Consider the following 16,596-nt stretch of genomic DNA (forward strand, 5'->3'; position numbering starts at 1 on the left):
ACCTGCCAGCACGAGGTGCCCTTCCTGCTGCTGCTGACCATGGTCCAAGAAGACAGACACTGGCATGCAGTGGGGCAGCGCCTTCCTCTCCAAATCACTCCACTCTAGGTGTCCTGGAGGGTAGATCTGCCAGGGAGGGGAAGACCAGCTAGACTAGAGAAACAAGGCCTGAGGTTGAATATGAGTCAACAGTGTGATGCTGTTGCAAAAAAAGCAAATATGATTCTAGGTTGTATCAACAGGTGTGTTGTAAGCAAAACTCGTGAAGTCATTCTGCCTCTCTACTCTGCACTAGTTAGGCCTCAGCTGGAGTACTGTGTCCAGTTCTGGGCGCCACATTTCAAGAAAGATGTGGAGAAATTGGAAAGGGTTCAGAGAAGAGCGACAAGAATGATTAAAGGTCTAGAGAACATGACCTATGAAGCCAGGCTTCATGATCTGGGCTTGTTTAGTTTGGAAAAAAGAAGATTAAGGGGGGACATGATAGCGGTTTTCAAATATCTAAAAGGGTGTCACAAGGAGGAAGGAGAAAATTTGTTCCTCTTGGTTTCTGAGGACAGGACAAGGAGTAATGGGCTTAAAGTGCAGCAGGGGAGGTTTAGATTGGACATTAGGAAAAAATTCCCAACTGTCAAGGTGGTCAAATATTGGAATAAATTGCCAAGGGAGGTGGTGGAATCTCCCTCTCTGGAGATATTTCAGAACAGGTTAGATAGACATCTGTCAGGGATGGTGTAGACGGAGCTTGGTCCTGCCTTGAGGGCGGGGGGCTGGACTCGATGACCTCTCGAGGTCCCTTCCAGTCCTATGATTCTATGATTCTATAAAGGGGAAGGGAAGGGCCTCATTGCAATGCCTTGCCTGCTAGGAGCATGGAGAGACCCATTCCACTCTTCTGGACTTGGGGAGAGCCTGCAGACATGCGCTTCTCCCCCTTCACACCAGCGAGGCTTTCTCTGCCCCAGAGGCTGCTCCTGCCCTGCTGGCTGCTGCTGCACTGATAGGGTGTGTCTAGACTACACGGCTCCATTGACGGAGCCATGTAAACTAGTTTACCCGACATAGTCAATGAAGCCGGGATTTAAATAATTCCCGCTTCATTAAAATAAAAATGGCCACCACGCTGTGGCAACAATCAGCTGATCCGGCACAGCGCGGCAGTCTAGACACGGATCGGTCAACAAGAGAAGCCTTTGTCGACCGCTGCTGTAAACCTCGTTTCACGAGGCATAAGGGAGCGGTCGACAAAGGCTTCCCTTGTCGACCGATCCACCTCTAGACTGCAGCGCTGTCCGGGATCAGCTGATTGTCGCCACAGCGTGGTGGCCATTTTTATTTTAATGAAGCGGGAATTATTTAAATCCCGGCTTCATTGACTATGTCGGGTAAACTAGTTTACATGGCTCCGTCGACTTAGCAACCACGGCAGGCGCAGGGGCACTAGAGGGCGGGCCCAGGGGGCCCCTAGAGGGGAGGAAGCAGTCCGGGACAGGGCCTTGGTGGCGTCCGTGGGCAGACGTGTTGAGGGCGTAAAAAACCCCGCCTGCCATGCAGGGGCACTGTTGGCCCCCTGCACTTAGGACCCCGGGCTGGGACCTGGTGGAGAGGGTGGGCCTGGGTCCCCCTACCCCTCTTTACCCACAGCCACACGTCCTGCTAGGCAGCAGTGCACGTTGTTGCCAGCAAGCCAGGCAGGCAAGGTCGGAGGGACTAGCTCCGAGGAGGGGTCTAAAACTAACTCTGGGTCTTGGACCCACTGGCCACGGAAGTAGGACGGACAGCGAGTTCGCTGAATCCCCCCTGCTCATCAGAGAGGGGGTGATCGTACCCGACCCACCAGCCCCCGGCCCGGGGAATCCGGGCCCGGGGGTCAACTAGCCGGACGAGGGGGTCCGCTGAACCCCCCCTGGCCCTGCCGGCAGGGGGTGATCGCACCCCAAAGCTCGTCCACACTGCTCCTTAAGTGTTCCCTAAACTGTTTGTGTTCCAAGAGTGAGGACAGCCCCCGTGGGTCCCTTCCTGGTGTGCTGGCTACAAGTTGCTACATACCCTTATGCTGTTTCCATGCACAAAATGAGGCTTCTTGTTGACTTGCAGGGCCTAATCTCCATATAACCCAAGGCAGACAAGTGAATCAACATCCTTTTGACTAGCAGAACTTGTTTGTCCACTCTGCCCAGGACATAGATTTTAAAACATCTTTTCAGTATATGTATACACAGCTCCTTACATATCTGTATATACATCTCTCAGTGACTGAGGAGCTGGGTGACATAGGCTTTCACTTGAGCCCGTCTGGATAAATACAATGAAAGCAGTGTGGTAAGTGTAATGAGTTTTCTAGGGCTGCCAGGGGTTGCTGTTGCAGAACAGTGAACTCTTTACCACTTGGCACTGAGGGTATGTCTACACTACAAAGTTAATTCGAACTAACGGACGTTAGTTCGAATTAACTTTGATAGGCGCTACACTAGCGCTCTGCTAGTTCGAACTTAATTCGAACTAGCGGAGCGCTAAGTTCAAACTAGGTAAACCTCATTCTACGAGGACTAAGCCTAGTTCGAACTTACTAGTTCGAATTAAGGGGTGTGTAGCCCCTTAATTCGAACTAGTGGGAGGCTAGCCCTCCCCAGCTTTCCCTGGTGGCCACTCTGGCTAACACCAGGGAAACTCTATTGCCCCCCTCCCGGCCCCGGACCGCTTAAAGGGGCACGGGCTGGCTACGGTGCCCGTGCCAGGTGCAAGCCTGCCAGCACCCAGCTAGCAGACCCTGCACCTGGCACGGCTCGAGCCAGCCACCCGATGCCCCCCAGCCCTCCCCCTCTTCCCGGGACCAGGCTGGCGGCTCCCGGGAGCTTGCCCGGGACCGCAAGAGGCGGGCACCCGCCTGGTCTAGTGCGGACATCATGGACCTCGTCCACGACCTCCGCACTAGGCACACAAAAGTGGCCGGCTTGGGCAGGAGAGCTGCCAGCCTGGCCACCCAGGAGCAGGTGTGCATGAAAATCAATGTGGTTCACTGAGACCCCCGAACCTGAGCCCTGAGCTTACAATGGCTGTACTAGGTCAGACCAAAGGTCCATCTAGCCCAGTAGCCTGTCTGCCGACAGCGGCCAAGCCTAGGAACCCTGGAGGGGATGGACCGAAGACAGTGACCAAGCTGTTTGTCTCGTGCCATCCCTCTCCAGCCTTCCACAAACTTTGGGCAGGGACACCACTCCTACCCCCTGGCAAGGAGTTCCACAGGTTGACTCTTTGCTTTGTGAAGAACACTTTCTGTGACTAGTTTGAAGCCTGCTACCCATTCCTTTCCTTTGGTGTCCTCTAGTCCTTCTTTATGGGAACTAATGAAGAACTTTTCTTGATGCACCCTCTCCACCACACTCATGCTTTTATAGACCTCTATCCTATCCCCCCTCAGTCTCCTCTTTTCTAAACTGAAAAGTCCCAGTCTCTTTAGCCTCTCTTCATATGGGACCTCTTCCAAACCTCTGATCATTTTAGTTGCCCTCCCCTCTGCCACCCTCTCTCTTCCCCTCTCCCACCTCCTTTTCCCAGTCTCCCCGAGTTTTGTTCAATAAAGAGAGATTCTATTTTTGACCACACGTTTTCTTTATTTTGTACATCAGGAAGGGGGGCTAGGGAAGGGTAAGTGGAAGGAGGTGAGGGAGGAACGGGGTACGAGCCCCCGATGGGGAGGACTGGGCTGGCTCTGCGGGCTTCTGGGGGTGGAAGCTCTCCTGCAGTCCTCCAATTGCCCCCTCTCCCCAGATGGCAGCCTGCGGCAAGTGCAGTCGGTCTGATGGCCGAGTGCTGTGATGTGCCCAGTGTGGGCACTCCGGGCAATCCAAGCCAGGACTGCTTTGCAAGCGGGGCACCCCTGAGAACTGTCTGTCCGGGGTGGGGGTCCCTTTAAGCACAGCCCTCGGCTAGCCTGAGGCAGCAGCTCCACGCTCTAAGTCCTCATCTGATGCCCTGCCGGCACTGCTTCCGGCCATCCTTAAGCCCTGTTCAGGGTCCACTCAATGTGGACATGCTAGTTCGAATTAGCAAAACGCTAATTCGAACTAGTTTTTAGTTCTAGACGCGTTAGTTCGAATTAGCTTAGTTCAAATTAACTAATTCGAACTAAGTTAGTTCGAACTATCTCTGTAGTGTAGACGTACCCTGAGAGTTACTTAAGGTCACATGGGGTGTTTTTACAGCACAGAGGACAGGAGCGTGAGAAGCCTGGGTCATAAACATTCGTTCCCAGAGTGATACTGTGTAGTGATGTTAAAATGCAGGTAATTGTGTAAACTCAGCAGTTACACGCACCTCAGCTGGCTCTCCAGGAGCAGGTTGCCACCCTGCACTGCTGCTGCTGTATCAGAGGCACAGCACTGGATGGTGAGCAGCTCCTTGGGAGCCAGTGCATGTAGGGCAGGGGTGGACAATAATTTTTAATGGGGGGCCACTCCAAGGTTTTGGAAAGTAGTCGAGGGCTGCACTCTTCTAGAATATTAATGGAGGAATTCTGAGGTCTGGAATGCAGAAGGGAGCTTGGGGTAAGGGACTGGGGCGCAGGAGGGAGAATGGGGTCTGGGAGGGAGTTTGAGTAAAGGAGGCAGCTGTGACCTAGGGCAGAGGATTGGGATGCAGGGCTTTGGGATGTGACCTAGGGTAGGAGGGGATTGTCATCTGGGGCAAGAGATTGGGGTGCCAAATCTAGGAGCGGGTGTGGGGGAGAAGGGAGCAGAGGGTTGGGGAAGGGGGGGCTGGAGTGCCAGAGGCAGGCTTTGGCTGGGAGGTGCTTACCAGCAGAAACCTGAGGCAGACTGCTCGCTGCTCCACATGGCTCCACTCTGGGCATGAGAGGGAGGGGGAGAAGGAGGGCAGATGAGGAGGAAGAAGGCTTTTTACACTGCCCCTGCTCCCAGCAACAATTCTCAGTTCCTACTGGCCAGAAACTGAGAGATTGGCCAATGGGAGCTATGAGATTTTGCTGGGGGGCGGGAACAGCATGAGAAGTCTCCCTCCTCCCTCCCCAGCCATCCGGCAGGTAGAACAGCTGGCTTTTAAAGTGTGAGCTGTTCTCTGCCTAAGGGTTCCGGTGAGGCAGCCGCGGGCTGGATCCAGTTGCTTGGCAGGCCGGATTCAGCCCCTGGCAGCCTCTTGCCCACCTCTGATGTAGGGAGACAACTTTTAAGCTGGTGTGAGTGGGGAGCAAGCTTTTAAGATAGCTCCCCACGCATGTCAGAGGCAGCATTATGGGATGGCAGATGACTCCTGCCTGCAGTTCCACTCCTGGGGAGCTAGCTGCCACCCCCGCAGTGGTGTCGCGATAAGCCCAGGGTGATTGGTTAACTGTTTACACAGTTATACATTCACATCCCTAATACTGTGGCCAAAAGGTCTGGTGCAAGCCTGGGATTCAGGACCAGGGGAATCTTGAGTCAGAACAGGTTATTTTACCTCTTTGGCCCTGGTCTGACCACTGCTGGAATCCTGTGTCCAGTTCTGGGTCCACAGAACCAAGGAGATTGTTGCGGCACTGGAGAGGATTCAGAGCAGAGCCATGAGAACAACTAAAGGAGAGAACTGCCTTATAGTGACGGACTCAAGGAGCTCAGTCGATTTAGCTTAACAAAAAGAAGGTGGGGGTGACTTGATCACAGTCTGCAAGTACCTTTGGGGGAACAAATACCTAATAATGGGCTCCCCCATCTGCCAGGCAATGTGGCTGGAAGTTGAAACTAGACAGACTCAAACTGGAAATAAGGTGTAATTTAAAGTGAATGTAATTAGCCATGGGAACCCTTTACCAAGAGTTGTGGTAGATTCTCCGTCACTGGCAATTTTAAAATCAAGATTGGGTTTGTCTGAAAAGATAAGCTGTAGTTTAAACAGGAATAATGTTGGGGCAGGTCACCAGCCTGTGCTAGACTGGAAGTCAGATTAGATGATCAGTTGTCCCTTCTGGCCTTGGAATCCATGAAACTGTGATAAACTGGAAGGGATTGGGCTGAAATTTCCCATCTGTGGTTTCTGACTTGGTGAATTTTTCTGGAAGTACCAGCAAAACCGGCTCTGCCGTTCTGAGAATGAGGTTAAGGACAGTGCATTGTTTTGCTCATTTAAAAAAATCCCAACAACAATTTCACTGAGACGCATAAGTGCATCCATGGCTTGGAGAGGGGACCTGAAATTTGATGCTGGGGCTAGCTGGGTACCAGGGAGATGCTTTCTGCCACCTCTCCAAAATCTGCCCACATTGAGCCAAATTATAAGCCTCTGCAAAATCTTAGATGACACATGCTCAGTAGAGCTGTCTTAGCGTGGCAGCTATCTCATCCATACCCTCAGCATGGAGCATGCTCCAGGCCCTCACAACTCCTGTGTGTGACCAGATCGTGTATTTGCCTTCCTGACCGAGCAACTGAGCATACTGCAACACAGGATGGCAGGGCCTTAGCGGGACACTCTCTGCAATCGGCTACTCCTGGCTGCCAGGGGAGCTGGACACGGGAACTGAGCAAGGTCTCTGTGTTCTCCTGCTAGCACTGAGGAAGCATGGAGGAGATAGAGCAGCCTGAACACAGAGCAGAGTGGTTAGGAATGGGGGTGCATGATGGAAATAGGCTGTGGGGAACCAGAGGAGGGGACCAGGGGCAGAGAGAAGCTGTGATAGGGGACGGGGCGGAAGAGACAGACTGCTGTGCTGGTGGGGATTCAGAGACCGGCCGTGGAGATGGCCTGCTCTCAAGGCAGGACTTGGTATTATCTGGGCTATCCCTGGCAGGTGTTTGGCTAATAACCCTTGCTTTGAATGTATCACTCAGCTCTCTCAGTGCCTTCACAATGAAAAAGCCTGGGCACACCAGCATGGGTCGTCCTGAGGCTTGCCGGATTTCTCTGCTGCAACTCCTGTGTCTGACTGAGGAGCCAAATGGGACTATCTAGACTTGGCCCTAGGACAGCATTTCAGTGGCAGGAGAGACCAATTAGCCACACTCTCAGGGTACGTCTACACTACAGAGATAGTTCGAACTAACTTAGTTCCAATTAGTTAATTCGAACTAAGCTAATTCGAACTAACGCGTCTAGAACTAAAAACTAGTTCGAATTAGCGTTTTGCTAATTCGAACTAGCATGTCCACATTGAGTGGACCCTGAACAGGGCTTAAGGATGGCCGGAAGCAGTGCCGGCAGGGCATCAGATGAGGACTTAGAGCGTGGAGCTGCTGCCTCAGGCTAGCCGAGGGCTGTGCTTAAAGGGACCCCCACCCCGGACAGACAGTTCTCAGGGGTGCCCCGCTTGCAAAGCAGTCCTGGCTTGGAGTGCCCGGAGTGCCCACACTGGGCACATCACAGCACTCGGCCATCAGACCGGCTGCACTTGCCGCAGGCTGCCATCTGGGGAGAGGGGGCAATTGGAGGACTGCAGGAGAGCTTCCACCCCCAGAAGCCCACAGAGCCAGCCCAGTCCTCCCCATCGGGGGCTCGTACCCCATTCCTCCCTCACCTCCTTCCACTTACCCTTCCCTAGCCTCCCTTCCTGATGTACAAAATAAAGAAAACGTGTGGTCAAAAATAGAATCTCTCTTTATTGAACAAAACTCGGGGAGACTGGGAAAAGGAGATGGGAGAGGGGAAGAGAGAGGGTGGGAGAGGGGAGGGCAACTAAAATGATCAGAGGTTTGGAAGAGGTCCCATATGAAGAGAGGCTAAAGAGACTGGGACTTTTCAGTTTAGAAAAGAGGAGACTGAGGGGGGATAGGATAGAGGTCTATAAAAGCATGAGTGGGGTGGAGAGGGTGCATCAAGAAAAGTTCTTCATTAGTTCCCATAAAGAAGGACTAGAGGACACCAAAGGAAAGGAATGGGTAGCAGGCTTCAAACTAGTCACAGAAAGTGTTCTTCACAAAGCAAAGAGTCAACCTGTGGAACTCCTTGCCAGGGGGTAGGAGTGGTGTCCCTGCCCAAAGTTTGTGGAAGGCTGGAGAGGGATGGCACGAGACAAACAGCTTGGTCACTGTCTTCGGTCCATCCCCTCCAGGGTTCCTAGGCTTGGCCGCTGTCGGCAGACAGGCTACTGGGCTAGATGGACCTTTGGTCTGACCCAGTACAGCCATTGTAAGCTCAGGGCTCAGGGTCGGGGGTCTCAGTGGACCCCTTTGATTTTCATGCACACCTGCTCCTGGGTGGCCAGGCTGGCAGCTCTCCTGCCTTAGCCGGCCACTTTCCTGTGCCTAGTGCGGAGATCATGGACGAGGTCCACGATTTCTGCACTAGCCCAGGAAGGTGCCCGCCTCTTGCGGTCCAGGGCAAGCTCCCGGGAGCCGCCAGCCTGGTCCCGGGAAAAGGGGGTGGGCTGGGGGACATCGGGTGGGTGGCTCTGTACCGTGTCAGGTGCAGGGTCTGCTGACTGGGTGCTGGCAGGCTTGCACCTGGCACGGGCACCGTAGCCAGCCCGTGCCCCTTTAAGGGGTCCGGGGCCGGGAGGGGAGCAATAGAGTTTCCCTGGTGTTGGCCACAGTGGCCACCAGGGAAAGCTGGGGAGGGCTAGCCTCCCACTAGTTCGAATTAAGGGGCTACACAGCCCTTAGTTCGAACTAGCTAGTTCGAACTAGGCTTAATCCTCGTAAAATGAGGTTTTCCTAATTCGAACTAAGCGCTCCGCTAGTTCGATTTAAATTCGAACTAACGCAGCGCTAGTGTAGCGCCTATGAATGTTAGTTCGAACTAACATTGTAGTGTAGACAGACCCTCAGAGACAAAGGAGAGCATAGGAGCTTGAAAAAGCCAGAAGCAGTGAAGTCTGAGGGAGCGTGGGCCCGCTCTACTGGATTGAGAACCCCTGGCACAGAACCTGGAGAAGAGGGTGGGCCCAGGTTGCCTGACCAGCCTCTGCAGGAGCGGGGATGGAGACTGCCTGGGCCTTTGTGGAAAGAGACCTAATGAGACATCGGAAGTGGAGGACACAGGTGTCTTGGCTGGAGAGCGAAGCCAGCAATGAGCGGCACTGCAGCTTCTGACGAGCGGGGTGGGGGGCAGTAGGGTAGCTGCCAGACGGGGCTTGGACAGTGGTGGGCTGATTCCCCAGAGAAGTCACAAGGAGACGATGCTGAGCAGCTAGGAGCAGCCCCATTATGACCCCAGCCAGCATCACACAACGACACCAACTGTGCCCACACAGTGTGTGAGCAGCAGGGGCGGCCCTAGACTAGCTGCCAGCAACTGGTGCCCTAGGCGAACCATGCAATCAGCACCCCACCTCCAAACCCCTCAATGATATTGAGCCACCATTTAGCGCCCCATTAAACTTGGCACCCTAGGCGACCGCCTAGTTCATCTATATGGACGGGCCGCCCCTGGTGAGCAGTGTTCACAAGCACGAAGAAGTTGGATTGACTCAGCGTGGCTATATAGGAGAGTTTTCCTTAGTTTCCACATCCCCTCTTATTCATCTCCTCTCACAGGTAGCAACGTAGGTACACTAGTAAATACACACACCACTACAATCCTGTTGCTCAGCCGTGTGCTAGACTGCTGGCTGGACACTGCAGTGCTGCATGTTCTCCGGCACGGCTGCTATCATGATGACACACACGTGAAACCCTGTCCTTAGAGCCCTCGGCAGCTACCTCCTTGTCTCCGCAACATAGTCTCAGTGCTCCCGCTAATTGACAGCTTCTTCCTGTCTCCTGCCACAAAACTTTCTGGAAGGCACATTCCGTAGCAGAGCCTGCAGGTTCTCCTCTCCTGAGCCCTTCCTGGCTCTGCCTCACATGCATCTAATGAGAGCCATGTGGACACAGAGCTGCCTGCCCTTAATGACACCTCCCTTGCAGACTGAGACCACAGATCCCTATGCTCAATGTCACATGCAGTCCCCTGTGACACCCTGGGAGCATTCTACCCTGGGAGAGAACTCACCCCGTCACGGAAACCAAACGCACGGCTTCAGAGGGGCAAGAGAAGGAAAAACGTGAGAAGTTGCAAGTGTGAGGTAACAGTTGATCTTAGTTGTCATGCAGTAGGCATGTGGTAAACCAAATAATGGCTGAGTTACATACATAAAACATATAACTTCATTTACAAGTTTGATTCCTATCACAAGGTCTGAATAAAGACATTGGCTGGCTAGCCCATTACCTTCCACATCCTAATGACTCAACCAACCAACCAATGGGCACTTAGAGAAGGCGCAGTTTGTTCTTATCAGCTTCTTGTAACTTGAACACTCTAATTAATGTTTTTTTCCCTCCCTTCGGTTTCCCTCCCTTGCCTTATTTATTCTTGGATCTGGACTGTTAATGCTCCATTCATCTGAAGAAGTGGGTTGTACCCACGAAAGCTCATGATACCATCTACATGTTTTGTTAGTCTTTAAGGTGCTGCTAGATTCTTCATTGCTATTCTTCTGAAGCTTTTGATACATAAAACAGGTTTGCGTACAGGAGACAGCTAGTAAATTCAGTCTGACCACAGATTTTAGCAGGCCTGTAATGTGTAAGTGTTTGTGTGTGTGAGATCAAGGGTTTCTAGTGATAGCTCCTTCCTTTGCTAAGGTTACACTGGTACAGTTTATGCACTCTCTCAAGTTCCTTGTTAAAAGCTGGAGTTCTCTGTCCCCATTCAGTCAGCTCAGCAGGAACTTCCTTCCAGCCTCCTAGCTCAGCCAGCTAAGCCAGACTTGGCAAACTAAACATGAAAAGGTCTGAAATTCTCTGTTCAGAAAGGAGAAACCCCTTAGAGAACAATCCGCACTCGCTATATTCCATTTGATAAGAACAGCTCAGGTAAGTCTGTGGCCAAAGGCAACACTTCTAATTGGCTGTTAGCACAAGAAATAGAGACTTACACCTCAAAGCATGATGGCCGTGTCAAGGCTCGCTCCGTCAGTGCCCCGGAGCGGCTGCGGTGGCCAGGCTTGGGTCAGTCCCACCAGACGACGTGCACAAAGCTGCCACAAGGAGTTCTTGACAAGCTATTGCCTGTGTGTATTTCAGGGCTATTCCCTGAGTGTCCCACTCTGCCCTCCTTCTCTCTTTATTTTTAATTGATGACATGGTAGGGCACATAACTTCAGCTAACAACGACATAAATGATCCCCTCCCTCTTCTGCGGTCACTGGGGTCATGCTGATGTGACTAACAAGGGAAGGCTGATGTCCTAAGAGCTGTCTGCCATCCACACTTTTTGCTAGTAGAATGACTACAAGCATTTGTGGTTGGTTTTCAGCACTAGATTGTGTTGTTAGTTGGAGTCAGAACAGAAATTTCCAGACTGGAACAAACCCAAGATCCATCTAGCTCTAGCCCCACGCCCTATGACCAGACAGTGACCAGATCCGGGTGCATTAGAGGAAGGTGTAAGAACCCTGCACCTGCAGATGTTGATAGTCTGTCCCTGTTAAGGTTTTGCCCTGATCTTCAGTAGTTAGGGATTGGCTTACCTCTTGTGCATCAGGTTTACTTTTCCTTCCAAAACGTGTCTTCATTCATTGTAACTCTGGAGATTCTTGTTTTCCGTATAATCATCCAGTCTCTTGGGATCTTGTTAAGTTCTTAGCCTCAGTGACATCCTGTGGCACCATCCCAGGACCTAACCACCTAAGCCACACTACCAGGGGCTCATCCCCCTGCCCATCCTCTAATGTGCTCTATGCCATCAAGTGCCAGCAGTGCCCCTCTGCCATGGATATTGGACAAACCGGCCAGTCTCTGCGCCACAGACTGAATGGACACAAATAAGACATCAGGGACAATAACGCACACAAACCAGACTACCACGGCTACATTTCTATCACTATTCAAACCTGTAGGGGACACTTTAACCTCCCTGGACAGTCAATAATGGATTTGAAAGTAGCCATTATCCTACAAAAGAATTTTCTCATCTGATTTCAGAGGGCAACAGCTGAACTAGAGTTCATTTACAAGTTCCACACTATCAACGTAAGCTTGAATAAAGATCTTAACTGGTTAACGTACTACAAAGATAATTTCGCCACTTTTGATATTCACATTTCTGCATCAAATGCTATGAATGAGACGCATGCAGCCTGACTTAATTAGCTTGATTAACACTGGTCCTAAAATTGACAGGTAACTTCCTTTGCTGTTATATATCCCCCAGATTCTGTATTTCCACTCATCTGATGAAGTAGGTTTTACCCATGAAAGCTCATGACCTAATACATTTGTTAGTTTCTAAGGGGCCACAGGACGACTCATTGTCCTGTGACAGTAACTTCCACAGTCTAATTACAGGTTGTGTGGAAAAGTGTTTCCTTTCTTTGGGTTTGAATTTTCAAATCTTAATAGAAGTCCCTTCCTGGAGCTGAGGTTGTTAGAATGAGTAATTTACACTTCACCCACCAGTGTGCATTACTTTGCATTTCTCAGTGTTGGATTTCATTTGCCACTATGTTGCCCATTCTCCTAGCTCCTTTAGATCTGTTTGAAATTCCTTACAGCTCTCTCTGGTCCTGACTCATCTAACTAACTTTGTGTCTGTGACAGGTTGGATCACAGTAGGCCCCTTGAGACTGTCACCTGGTGTGCTGGTCTTGCCACTGAGCTTGCCTTTTGCTCTCTGGGGCACCCCAGCATCCTATCCAGCTGGGCCAGAAGCTCTGGTCTCCCCCAGCCAAGACACAGACCGTTGGGCAATTCAACCATTTCTAGATGGGTAGCTCAAGTCCCCCTTCATTATGCTTTGGTTGATGTTTCTGCCTCTCTGACCTTTCTCCACATTTTGCACTTGGTTTGCTTTTCTTGATCCCGAGGCTGGGAATACAGTCTTAGAGTGATGGATTCTGACTCCAAGGCCAGAAAGGACCACTGGGATTGTCAGCTCTGACCTCCTGTGAAACACAGCCCAGAGACCTGCTCCAAGACAAGTCCTAGAGCAAAGCCTTCAGGAAAACATCCAGTCTTGATTTAACAATGGTCAGAGATGGAGAATCCACCATGACCCTGGGTAAATTGTTCCAGCAATTAATTAGCTGCCCCTGCTTTGTGAAAATGCACTTTATTTCCAGTCTGCATTTCTCCAGCTTCAACTGCCAGCCATGGAACATGCTAGACCTTTGTCTGCTAGGGGGAAGAGCCCATTATTAAATATTTGTTCCCCATGTAGACAACTATGGACCATAATTGATTCACTCCTTAACCTTCTCTTTGCCAGGCTAAATAGATTGAGGACTTTAAGTTTATTACTGGAGGGCAGACTGTGTAGTCCTTTAATCATTCTTGTGACCTTTTCTGGCCTCTCTCCAATTTATCAACATCCTTTTTCTATTGTGGGCGCCAGACCTGGGTGCAGGATTCCAGCAGCAATTGCACCAGTGCCAAATGCAGAGGTGAAATCATCTCCCTGCTCCTACTTGCAACTTCCCTGTTTATGAATTCCAATACAATATTGGTTCCTACGGCCACAGGATCACCCTGGAGCTCATGTTCAGCTGATGTTGGAGCCCCTGCTTCCCAGGAGGAAGTCCTCCATGCTGTACGTGCAGCCCATGTTCTTTGCTCCTAGATATTTATACATTTAGCTGCATTAAAATGCACAGTATCCACTTGTTCCCAGTTTACCATGCAATCTAGTCAATGACCTGTCCTCTTTGTTATTTATTACTCCCAAGTTATGTGTCATCTGCAAACTTAGTCAGTGAGGATCTTCCCTTTTCTTCCCAGTCGTTCATAAAAATACTAAATACCATGGATTGGTGTTCCCTCTAAGCTGGGGGGCAGCACAGCTTCGCAGATGAGTAGTCAGCCCCGCCCAGTGAGTCAGCTCCTTGCACGGACCCCTGAGCCTCCGACTGGGTAGGGCTGATGAATCACCTGTGAAGCTGGGCTGCCACGCAGCCTATAGGGAACCCTGCCATGGCTCCAAAAACTGAACCCTGCAGGTCCTCACTGGAAACAGACCGGCTCAGTGATGATTCCCAGGTACAATTTACATTTTGAGATCTATCAGCGTCTAGTCGTGTGCCATGGTACATGTATGTCATTCTAGTTTTTTAAGCAAACTGTTATGTGACTGTCAAGCACCTAACGGGAGTCCAAGCATGTTAGAATCACAGAACCATAGAGTTAGAAAGACCCACAGAGGTCATCTGGTCTAACCTCCTGCCGAGGTGCAGGATTTCTTGCCAAACAGTCCAAGACAGGTGGCTATCCAGTAGGGATGTAAACTCCTGGTTAATAAAGGGGGATCATGCTTCACCTCCCTGCCCCTCCGTCCTTGGTCCAGCTTCTCTCAGCCCCCCACGTGCAGGGCAACCAGCTCCTACTCTTGGCCCCCTACCCCAGGCTGCAGCAGGGGGGCTGCTGCTGGGTACCAGTTAACTGGTACCCAGTAAGTGTCACCCCATAAGAGCGATTCTAACCAGTTTTCTGTTTGCATCCCTACTATCCAGCCTCCTTGCGAAAACCTCCAGTGAAGGAGCTTCCACAGCCTCCCTTGGCATCGGTTCCATAGTCCCGTGGTGCTCATAGCTTGGAAGCGTTTCCTGAGATTCAGTCGAAATCTGCTGGGGTGGAGGTTGAGCCCATTGCCTCTTGTCCTGCCCTCTGTGGCCATCGAGAACAGCTTTTCTGCATGTGCACGTGGTCATTAATCACATTTATTTTAGACCAAGAGTCTGTTTTTATTTAACGCCTTCATTTAAAACCCTTTTGCTTTTGTATAGACTGTGGCTCTGCGCTCTTACCCTGCCCCTGTTCTAGTTCTTTTGTAATCGGCATCGTGTGCCTGCCCAGATACACAGAGTCGGTTGTAGCACCAACATCTGTAACAGATGTCTATCTGACTTGTGTGCTCCTCCACTGCTCCTGCTACCTTTCCCCTAGGCCTTAGGTTAACTATTCCTCTAGCATCTCCTCTATGTTACAAGCCAGCATACTGGTTCCATGTTGATTAAGGTGGCACCTGTCACCTCAGGGGGGGCTCCTCTTTCTCCCACATATTAGACTCATAGACTCATAGACTTTAAGGTCAGAAGGGATCATTATGATCATCTAGTCTGACCCCCTGCACAGTGCAGGCCACAGAATCTCATCCATCCCTCCCAGAATAATCCTCTCACTTATATCTCAGATATTGAAGCCTTCAAATACTTTGAAGATCCCAAGATGCAGAGAATCCTCTAGCTGTGATCTGTGCCCCATGCTACAGAGGAAGGCGAAAAACCTCCAGGGCCTCTGCCAATCTACCCTGGAGGAAAATTCCTTCCCGACCCCAAATATGGCGATCAGCTAAACCCTGAGCATGTGGGCAAGACTCATCAGCCAGACACCCAGAAAGTTCTCTATAGTAACTCCTATCATCCCTCCATTGACCTATTTCCCACTGATAATGAATGGACAATTAGTTACCAAGATCATGTTATCTCATCAAACCATCCCCTTCATAAACCCATCTAGTTTAATCTTGAAACCAGATAGATCTTTTGCCCCCACTACTTCCCTTGGAAGGCCATCAACTAATATTGTCAACTAATGAACTCTACTTCACGCCATCTTATCAGCTAGGCACTGAGACCCTGAAGTTCTTTCTGCCTCAGTGCACACGTGCAAAACTAGACACATTTCAGAGAATGTGACCATTGGGCCCCAGACTAACGCCTGCTGCCGCGCCATCGGAATTGAACTTCCAGGGCCTCTGTCCTACAGCTCCTTACATCACTGGTACCAGCATGTACCGCAGCCCCAGGCTCCTCTCCAGCTCTCCCCAGAAGTCTCTCTAGCTGTCTAGTAAGCACCCAGCTGACAACTCACAGGTGGCTCTTCTCACTCTTGATGATCAAATCTGCTGTCACCACAGCCTGTCTGTGCCTCCCAGCCCGCTGCTGCCTCCTTAGGGGCAGAAGAATTGTCAGTCATTCCACCCCTGCAGTTAGAAGGAGAATGCCATCTGGGGCGGCGTTCCCTCCAGGCTCCCTAGATGTTCATTCAGCATGCAGTTGATCCTCAATGCAAGGATCCGGGAAGCCTGTTCTAAGGTAGGGCCACTCCACAGTACCCTTTTTATGCTGCGTTTATAAACAATTCTTTGCTCCTCTAGCTCGGCAACTTTGGCCTCATGGTGCTTCCCAGGGGCTCTGAGAGCCAGAAGCAGTCCACGCAGGGGGCAGGCGTGTATCATGTGCCCATGAGGGTTGGAGTCATACATTCTGCCCTCCGAGCAATGAACTAGGCAGCATCCACCCAGATCGGTTTGGGGCTGGCCTCTGACCTGCGTAGCCAGACTGGATTTAACCCAAAGCAGGGATTAGGGATGTGAAAGATTAATGGGTGGGGTCTGGAGCAGCTCCCACCAGCTGCAGAGGGAGCCCTGCAGGGCATGTCATGGGACAGGGTGCTCCAGGCCAGCTGCGGCAGGTGGGGCAGCCACTCAAACCCAGCTGGCTGGAGCACACCCCTCCCCCATTTAATCCTGGTTAACTGGTTAAACAGAAAGTTTAACCGGTTAACTAACTAAATGGGGTTTTACATCCCTGGTAGAGATAGGTTTAACTCTTTCTATTAATGGTTTCGGAAGAAGGTTTTCTGATTATAGAGGTTACAGTTCCTCAGTCTATCCCATGCTTAACAATTACAT

The 16,596-nt window shown here is 51.1% G+C and overlaps 2 protein-coding genes across 2 annotated transcripts in view; both read left to right on the forward strand.

The window, feature by feature from the left end:
• Positions 1-16,596, forward strand: part of BCL2L11 (BCL2 like 11) — a 161,683-nt gene that overhangs the window by 33,889 nt on the left and 111,198 nt on the right. The gene's annotated exons all lie outside the window — the stretch shown is intronic.
• LOC142827533 (uncharacterized) overlaps positions 15,953-16,596 on the forward strand; it is a 33,017-nt gene continuing 32,373 nt past the window's right edge. The window contains exon 1 of the mRNA XM_075923136.1: positions 15,953-15,997. Within this exon, the coding sequence (XP_075779251.1) occupies positions 15,953-15,997 (45 nt within the window). The remainder of the gene's footprint in view (positions 15,998-16,596) is intronic.

Source organism: Pelodiscus sinensis, chromosome 3 (genome assembly GCF_049634645.1).
Source record: "Pelodiscus sinensis isolate JC-2024 chromosome 3, ASM4963464v1, whole genome shotgun sequence".
In the NCBI taxonomy this organism is placed as follows: Eukaryota; Metazoa; Chordata; order Testudines; family Trionychidae; genus Pelodiscus; species Pelodiscus sinensis.